The sequence below is a fragment of the Mya arenaria genome, chromosome 6 (genome assembly GCF_026914265.1).
Source record: "Mya arenaria isolate MELC-2E11 chromosome 6, ASM2691426v1".
Taxonomy (NCBI): Eukaryota; Metazoa; Mollusca; class Bivalvia; order Myida; family Myidae; genus Mya; species Mya arenaria.
Window position 1 is genome coordinate 9,669,528 of NC_069127.1, and position 9,352 is coordinate 9,678,879.

The 9,352-nt window shown below is 40.8% G+C and overlaps 1 protein-coding gene across 3 annotated transcripts; it reads right to left on the minus strand.

Annotated features, from left to right (window-relative positions):
- Positions 1-1,469: 1,469 nt before the first annotated feature.
- On the minus strand, positions 1,470-8,830 carry LOC128238644 (uncharacterized). Of its 3 annotated transcripts, none has more exons than XM_052954765.1 (6): positions 8,621-8,830; positions 8,134-8,239; positions 7,920-8,033; positions 4,596-4,779; positions 3,106-4,062; positions 1,470-2,819 (listed from the first exon to the last, which is right to left on the minus strand). In XM_052954765.1, exons 3-6 carry the CDS (start codon positions 8,028-8,030, stop codon positions 2,398-2,400), a joined length of 1,674 nt encoding a protein of 557 aa, XP_052810725.1. In that variant the 5' UTR covers positions 8,031-8,033; positions 8,134-8,239; positions 8,621-8,830; the 3' UTR covers positions 1,470-2,397. The 3 variants fall into 3 exon arrangements, with proteins under 3 accessions (XP_052810725.1, XP_052810727.1, XP_052810724.1); XM_052954767.1 differs by having other exon boundaries at positions 8,134-8,328; XM_052954764.1 differs by lacking the exon at positions 8,134-8,239.
- Between the last annotated feature and the right edge of the window lie 522 nt (positions 8,831-9,352).

Here is a 9,352-nt window from a genome sequence, read left to right on the forward strand (position 1 = left end):
GTCGATGATAAACACATTCCCCAGAATATCTATCTGATCGCTTAATGCCGGTGCAGACAAATATAGTTTGGCCATAATTCAGTTGACAAATGAGTTTTAAATATTTGCATAAGTGTTTCATTAAACGGATCGCTAAAGAAACATGAAATTACAATTAGTGGTCAATACTTTATTAATTGATATTTTAATATTTCAATACCGAAGGAAATTAAACATTACAGCGAACAGAGGCGATACCTCTACATGAAGAGTTTAGAAATATCGTTTATATGGACTGGAGTACGACTTTGCGTTGCCAATATTAATATAGATCTGGTAAGACTGTGCAAATATTGTTTTTTCGCCATTAAAGGGACTCTCTCACATTAAAAGCGACCAGACATCGAATTGTTTAAGTTTGTGACTAGTAATGTAAAGAATTTACTTACACCATTAGTAAACCTTTTTCGAAATAAGTTTAGTAGCATAAGTAGTGATTGTATGGAGCCATTGGTAACAATGTTTAATAACGATGCGTGGTAACCCCGCGTTAATCATGTTCAACGGCGTTGCTTTCTTGGGCCTCATTCAATAACCAACATATATTGAACATAAGTTTAAGATTAGAATCAAAGTGTTTTGATTGGCCTGTATATTTAGCTGACCAATAGGCTAAGAATCTCTGAGTCATGTCTAAGAATAAGATCAATACAGAATTCCGGCCCTGATCACTCACATGTAGTATATTTCAACTAAATAACTTAATGTTCACTCAAATAGTTTATAAAAATGACTCAATTTAAACAAAACTGCTTCAAGTCGCACGATCGAGTCCCTTTAAATACGCACACGAGAGACTCCCCAGGCAAATCTATATAAGATGACATTTGAAACAGTTAAACTTGAATGATCATTCAATGCTTTTCACTTGGGCCTCCAACGCTACTGTATAACAATACACTGTGCTACTCTGTGAACTTTTAACACCAAAAAATCCACCCCAGGCCGGTGTTGTTCTTGTCTGATAGCCAGTTAAGCCTTTCCGTACATTTACAAATCACTACCCCGCTGATCCGACGGCGATTTCTTGATCTTTTAATCCCGACATGCTATAATCGATCATTTCAGTGCCCGACATCAACTAAGGCTATACGGTGTTTGTGTTATGTGTATACGCTGCTATCTGAAAGCATAGTAGGTAGCCTGCACGGGATCTCATAAATCATCTTAAGTGATTTCCTTAAATCGCTTTTCTAAATTTTTTTTATCATAATCAAACTAAAAGAATTCAATGTTTTCAGCAAAAAAGGGGCGTTTTCAGTAATGCCGATGGAAACAAAGCACTTCAGATACAAGTTATCATACCACATAACCAGCGAGGTGTAGATATAAACAAAGTGAGTTAAGCTAGGAAATGACTTATGATATTTTATGAATACCGGGCATGTATTTAGATTTCCAGAAGCAATCTACATGTCGTGAAAAACAAATCAAGTTTTATCGTTTTTAATACATTCAAATTGACACTTGAATCAATACAGATAGATAAATTCTACACCTAAATGCTGCTGCTCGATAGTATGACAAAAACACAGTTTGACAAGTACACATAAAATAAAATAATCGACAACACAATGCCAAGCTGTAGTAGCCCATGCTTTAAAAACTGTTTAACCCTGCATGTATAACAATAAACTCAATTTTAGTATTACATGAAGCACTCAAGTAATTAAAGGAGGACTTTTATTCCAACTGAACACCTTTCGGTGGGCTAACAAGCAAAAATGGGAATGAAATGAGCATAACTAAATGTTAGTTGAAAGACACCGAACACAATAACTAGCTATACCACATGGATGAATCAGGGATCGTATTACAGAAGCATCTAAAGTTAAAATTGTACCCCTTCCTGAAATTCAACAATTTTCTTAACTGTTCTATTTCACTGGTGGAAAGTGTAACACTGAGAGTATATTCTGCAATAACAATATGGAATCTAAGTATTTAAAAATAAAACAAAACACTATTTCAAAAAGTGTAAAAAAGATACAATTTTTCACTTAAGTTAAACTGACAAGTATTTTTTTCTAAGATGCTTTTGTAATACGGACCCCTATGCGGAGTTGAAGCTCAATATACCTTGTTTCACAGGCGGGTTATTTACACTGTATAGTTGCCATAGGCCAAAAATAACAACAAGAATAAACATTTACATCAACAAAACTGAAATCGAAACTTTTACACAGAAAGAACTCGAAAACAACATAAACATATTCATGTAGGCATGTCACAACCAGCACTACATAGTAGCAAATCATCCAGCAGTGAACACCTAACTCGGCCTATGTGATACTTATACAATGTGCAATCATTGAACGTTCATGAATTACCATAACGAATATAGTTCATAGTGTGACGTCATGAATCCGCATTGACTCGAGACGCACGAACCAGGTCCATCACTGAGGTTGTGTCTGAGGGTTCTCCTCGAGCGCCTTTCTTCCTGATGACGTTCCCGTCTCCTTCCTTTCTTGTGTCCCGTCTACTCTCTTCCATTTCGTCACTTTCGTTCCACTCCACCTTGACGTCATCATCCTCCGCCGCCTCAAGCTTGACGCCGCCCTCTCCCATGGCCTGCAGATAGCTACAGACGCCGCTGTGTTCCTTGGAGATTGTGATCTCCCCGAACCTATTGATGACGCGGCCCCGGCAGCCCGGCGACTTGCACTTCCAGTAGACCGTGCCGCTCTTACCCACCTTGTCCCGGATGTAGAAGAAGCCGTCGTGCACAAGGTTGTAGTGACCAGCCTTCGACGCCCGCGTGTACGAGAGACCGCAACCTTAAATAATACATATGTACACTATTGGTGATGTCATTCAGTAACTGAATAAAACATGGCATGCTTGCGTTTCGTTTTATTCAAATATCATATTGATATAATGTACGTAAAGTCAATATTAAATAAATTTGTGAAAAAAATGTTTGATGATTGCACGTTATAATTGTACAAAGGGAAGCAACTAGCACATTGTATGAAAGCAGTTCAACATGCTCCTTGTTTACGTTTTACGTTCCTGCATTTGTTTGCTATGTTTATTCAATCTACTCTGAGCAGGTTGTCTTACCGTCCTGGTTATCGACAACTCCATAGCCAACTCTCTTCCGTGGGAAGTTCATCCGCCGTCGAAACTTGTTTCCCGTAACAGCCTCCTCGCTGCTGCCGAAGTACGTCGTGTAATAATCCTCCACAAACGGTAGGTCAATATCGTCCTCCTCGATATGTATAGTCTTATGAGCAACAGAAGTCCTACTTTCATCCGACAGTTCGTCTGAAGTTGTTTTTGATCCAGCACTATTGAGCCTCGTTTTACTTATATCTTGTTTCCTGCGATTACTTTTATCGTCCTCACAAGCAGTGTCTTCATTGACATCATCTTCAGTTCCATTAGCATTACTTTGTGAATCTAGTTTGTCAGAATGTTTATTAGAAACCTCGCCAACGTTTTTATCTAACACATATTCATACTCTGTGTCTGATAGCGGCTCTGTCTTGACCACAATGGTGCTTTCTACGGAGCTACCTACCTCGGAAGCCTGCCCTACACTGTTGTTATCGTCAGTATTCCTAGTATTGTCATTATCCCACAGTCGTTCACTTCTTACATTCACAATACCCGCATCAGGAGAACTTAACTGGGACGATATAGCGGGGAAAAACTCTGCAATTCTCATTTTCTTCCCACAACTGTCTCTATCAGCAAGGTCAGGGTGGCCGTCACCCAGCTTGCGCTTGTGCTGGTATTCTGGTTGGTCGCTGCGTCTCTCGTACTCAAACATGCTTTCCTGTTCCCGGCGCCGCCCCTCGGTTAGAATATTTTTCACTAATATGGACACAGTTTTGTCAATGACGGTATCTGTCTTCTGTTCCTGCCCGAACTCATCCAGTTTTGCGAACCTCTCCGAGTTTGGCGGACGGCCTCGTGGCCTAGGAGTGGGTGGCGACTGGGAAATACAGCGCACTGGTTTCCGGTCAGTGCTAGATTCTGTCTCCCTATTGCTGTTGACGTGCTGGTTACTTTTGTCTGTAAAACATTGAACGGCTTGTATTAATGTATCAGCGGTGCGTTCGTGTGGACAATTAATTATGCTGTGATTTACTGGAAATTGTACATGGACGCAACATAAATCTAAGTATTCTAATTGTATAGAATTAAACAACCATTCTACGTTCACTACCAGCAGTGCCCCAGCTAGGCCTAGATAGCAGGGTGGGGCAACCCGCTACCCTTTTCCAGTACCCTGCTTCCCTTTACTACACCCTGCTGTGTCCTTTCTTGTTCTACAGAGTCAGTTTTCAGATATAAGTATAAGAATAATAAATATACATAATTTTTACACGAAAGTAAAGATAACAGCTAACGTATTCATAACTATGAGTAGTTACGTCACATACTCAATAAGAATTGAAGACTGACCATACAAATGCCCAGTTAAGGCTCATTCTATTCGCATCAAAAGTGCACTTTCTCACCTAGCACCCTGCCCTTTTCAAATCCTGGCTAGAGCACTGACTAGTAACAACTTTCACAGTATAATAGAAGAATGATATAGCTACCATGTTGTAGATGTAGGTACTCGATGAACTGCTTCATACACACGGAGACAACTCCACCCGTAACTGTGGCAGGCTCTCTGACAAAATGTTGTCCCCTGGTGGAGGCAAGGACGGATCGGGAGCCATCCTGGACGCCCGCAACCAGCAGCACACTCTCCTCGCCCGCATCCGACAGCCTCTGCAGCTACAGGAAACAAGTAAGTTTATGCTACTTTTATAGGGACCATACATCGTTTGGCTTGAGTGTGTTTGTTCATGTAATTGGCCTGAAGAAGTTTCCTGCACGGGTTTATATGAGACTGGCTAAGAAATGCCGAGGTTAGTATGTTTTTATTAAAAGGACAACGAAGGCCTGAGTGTTTATACTCAAATGTGTACGTTTTCCTCTGTGTGTGTATGTGTTTTCGTGCGTGCGCGCGTGCGTTTGCGCGCGCGCGCGCGTGTGTGTGTGTGTGTGTGTCTGTGTGAACGTACATGTGTACTTGTCTGAATGTGTTACGTGTTGCCTGAATAAGTGTTTGAAGCCAGTGAAGGCATTTGCTTGTTGTATTTGCCTTTGTTTCAAACAGTTTGTTTCTGCAAGTGTTTGCTTGTGTAATTTCCCAAGTGTATTTGCCTATCATTCTCATTATTTTCGAAGTGTATTTGCCTGAAAGTGTTTCTCAAAAGTGTTTGCCTGAGTGTGCTTTCTAAGTGATTTAATGGGACTGTGTTTCCCAAATATGTTTGCCAAAATGTGTATTGAACCCAAAAGTGAGGTCTTCAAGTGTGTAATTCAAGTATGTTCGTTAGAGAGTTTTCGTCAGTGTACAGTATGTTTATGAAGTGTTTTGCCGGAGAGTGTTTACAAGAGCGGGTGTCACCGTGTGTTTTGTAAGTACATGTATAATCTAGTATTCACAGTTAAAAGTGCGATACTCGAGTATGAGTGTGTTTGATTGGACATGGCAAACCTGGGTGTTGGCCATAGTGTGGTTGCGAGAGTGTGTTTTCTATGTCAATCACAAGGAATTAATAATCAGATAAGATAAAACAGAACTAATAATTACATCAAAACAAAACAAAAAATATTGATGGCGTCAACGGAAATTGTAGCAATGACAAAGGGAGAGGCAATAACGAATACGTGAGTTCAGTGAAGTTACGGCCACGGCACTTGGACAATAACGGATTTACAGCTAACAGCGACGGAAAACGTAGTAACGCCTACATGAGTGGTAACAACGACGATAAAAGAAATGACGGTGGGAGGAGGAGTTTACGGCGACGGCAGTTAAAATAACGACGTCGGGAGGAATAATTAAAGGCAGATAACTAAAACAACGACGGCAAGATGGAAGTTACGGCGACTAGGTAACGGTAAAAACGGAGACTAGAAAGAAAAAAACGGAAACATGAATGAGATCAACGGCGATGAGATGGGCAACGACGATGATAGGAGGGGAAAAAAGTGCAACGTGCGTGTAAACCACGGCGATTGGAGGGGTAACAAGTGCAGCGTGCGTGTAAACCACGGCGATTGGAGGGGTAAGAAATTCAACGTGCGTGTAAACAACGGCGATTGGAGGGTAAATAACGGAAACAGGAATAAGTCCAACGGCGACGGGATGGCAACGACGATGCTAGAATGCGTAACAACGGTGATTGGAGGGGTAACGAGTGCAGCGTGTAACGAGTGCAGCGTGCGTGTAAACAACGGCGATTGGAGGGGTAACGAGTGCAGCGTGCGTGTAAACAACGGCGATTGGAGGTGTAACGAGTGCAGCGTGCGTGTAAACAACGGCGATTGGAGGGGTAACGAGTGCAGCGTGCTTGTAAACAGCGGCGATTGGAGGGGTAATGAGTGCAGCGTGCGTGTAAACAACGGCGATTGGAGGGGTAACGAGTGCAGCGTGCGTGTAAACAACGGCGATTGGAGCGGTAACGAGTGCAGCGTGCGTGTAAACAACGGCGATTGGAGGGGTAACGAGTGCAGCGTGCGTTTAAACAACGGCGATTGGAGGGGTAACAAGTGCAGTGTGCAAGTAAACAACGGCGATTGGAGGGTAAATAACGGAAACAGGAATAAGATCAACGGCGACGGGATGGGGAACGACGATGCTAGAATGGGTAAAAACGGTGATTGGAGGGGTAACGAGTGCAGCTTGGGTGTAAACAACGGCGATTTGAGGGGTAATTAGTGCAATGTGGGTGTAAGGGGTAACAAGTGCAACGTGCGTGTAAACAACGGCGATTGGACGGGTAACGAGTGCAGCGTGCGTGTAAACAACGGCGATTGGAGGGGTAACGAGTGCAGCGTGCGTGTAAACAACGGCCATTGGAAGGGTAACAAGTGCAGCGTGCGTGTAAACAACGGCGATTGGAGGGGTTACAAGTGCAGCGTGCGTGTAAACAACGGCGATTGGAGGGGTAACGAGTGCAGCGTGCGTGTAAACAACGGCGATTGGAGAAGTAACAAATGCAATGCGGTATAACATGGGTGAACAAAGGTACTATGGGTGAAAACAACGGCATTTGAGGGGGTAACAACGTTTGCAAGGGTGTAAACAACGTTGATTGGAGGGGAAACAAAGGGTACATGGGTATAAACAACGTCGATTTGAGGGGTAAAAATGGCAACAAAAAACAGTCTGAATGATGACTGGTGTAATCAACAGCGATGGCAGGGGTAACAATGGCGATGGAGCGTGTCTCAACAGTACCGGTGTGTAAAAAATTGCAACCCGAAGTGGGAACGACATAAAGAATTGTAATAAAATTAGAATTCCTAATAAAATTTAAACAAGACGAAAGACATAACATCATAAACAAAATGACTTCTGGTGCTGTCACATGCATACATTTTGTTTAAAATTCCAAGAAAAGTCCTTAAAGCTGCACTCTCACAGATTGAACGTTTTGACAACATTTTTATTTTTTGTCTTGGAACGAGCCAATTTTGGCGGAAAACCATGGAAACCAGTTATATAAGACTGCTGACAAAAATTTAGATCCCAGATTTATATATTGAAGTTCAAAAATTGATGTTTTATGCATTTTTCTTAAACAGTTAGTAACGGTTCTGATCTGATCTTTTGTCAGCAACCTTATATCATTGGTTTACTGATATTTGCTAAAAAATTTGCTCTTTCCAAGATAAAAAATAAAAAAAAAGTTGTAAAAATGGTATACATGTGAGAGTGCAGCTTTAAAGCCAAACCTGGAAAAAGTCATCATTTTGGGTCTTATTGAAGCTCCGTTAAGTGTTTTATGCTCAACAACATTCCTGACTGTCTTTACCTCAATCAGCCAGTGTTTTTCTAGGCACATGACAGTTGTTCTTACCAGGTGGAGAATCTCCTGTTTAAGCACAAGCTGGAGCACTTTCCGACATGCTGCAGTGTCTGTCAGGGCACCAAGGTTTTGACGTAACTTGTCGTCACTGTATAGTAGCATCTCCTGAAGAGCAAAATATATACTGGTATATATGTGTCAATGGTTCTTAAACTGTTAAATAATGAATTCTATCAAAACATTGTTAAATTATACTAATACTTACACAGTACACTCCTTTAGGGTCGATCGAGGCACTCAAGCCTTTCCGCCTGACACCAGTAAAGTAAATCGGAGAAGAAATTCATGCCCATGGAGAGTTCTACAACCCACTGAAAACCAGTAAGGTGCTCTGTTGTCCAAGTTAACTGGTAGCATCTGGCCTTTAGCCACGCACTTCAAATCTTAACTTCATATCTTTCTGTTCAAGCATATATGAGTCATAATGTATCACAGTTGTGGTACTGAACAACAGAACTGACATACAGTCAGGCACAAACTTATACCTGCTTACCATGTATATATATATAAACCATATAATTCTTAGCAGAACTTAATATCACATTTATTTGTTTACAATTAAAAAATAACACCCTTGTAGTCTTACGTTGACCTCGGTTCTATGTGGCTTTTGAAAAGAAGATGAAAATTCCAATCAGAAAAAAGCTGTTGATTAAAGATTTAAACACAAACGATTAAACGATAGTTATTACCTTATCCGAAAACGTTTTATCCGAATAACGAAGTTATTTGCCGAATATTGCCTTAAAATCTGCAAAATTAGGCCAGATATTGCCAACCTTTTATGTTAAGCATAATAAATTCGCTATGGCGTCGCTAAAATGTAGCATGCATTAATCCTCTCTGTTGAGTACACACAAAATTCGATAACATTATTGGAAAATCGATTTCCCGATGTTCGTGATCCGCCCAAGCCTAATAGTGTAACGTAACCACTGACCGGTTGGAAATAACCAAGTTTTACGCATTGAAATTATTTGTACTGGTTGTGTCCCTTGTGTAGTTTTTGTTAGAGAGGAACGGCAAAATTAATATACTACGTACAGCATGTTTGCCATTTTCCCGTTATATCCTATTTGGACAAGAATATAACTGTCACGAAATATTAGCTTCGATGACACGTGCGCAAGAACGACTCTTGCTGCATTACGGACAACGATTCGTGCCGGATATTTCGATCTATTATGCATACACGTGTATGATACCTAAAGCTTCATCTACGTAATGGTTGTCGCTGTTAAATGCTATTTTATACATATAATGAAAATAGCACGTGCATATAGGTTAATAGACTTCAGTGTCATAACGCGCATTTCATTTGAAGCCAGCGTCAAATAGTTATCAAGTATGAAGATTAAAGTTTATTGATTATTTGTTTTTATATTTCACAAATGTGTTTTATTTTGACAGTGTTCTTATGAAAC

Excerpts from the sequence above, each read along its gene's own strand:
- LOC128238644 (XM_052954764.1), bottom strand. The coding sequence starts at position 8,030 with ATGCTACTATACAGTGACGACAAGTTACGTCAAAACCTTGGTGCCCTG. Across the intron at positions 4,780-7,919 it reads AACAGGAGATTCTCCACCTG|CTGCAGAGGCTGTCGGATGC; the intron begins GTAAGAACAACT and ends TGTTTCCTGTAG. Across the intron at positions 4,063-4,595 it reads GTACCTACATCTACAACATG|ACAAAAGTAACCAGCACGTC; the intron begins GTAGCTATATCA and ends AATGTTTTACAG.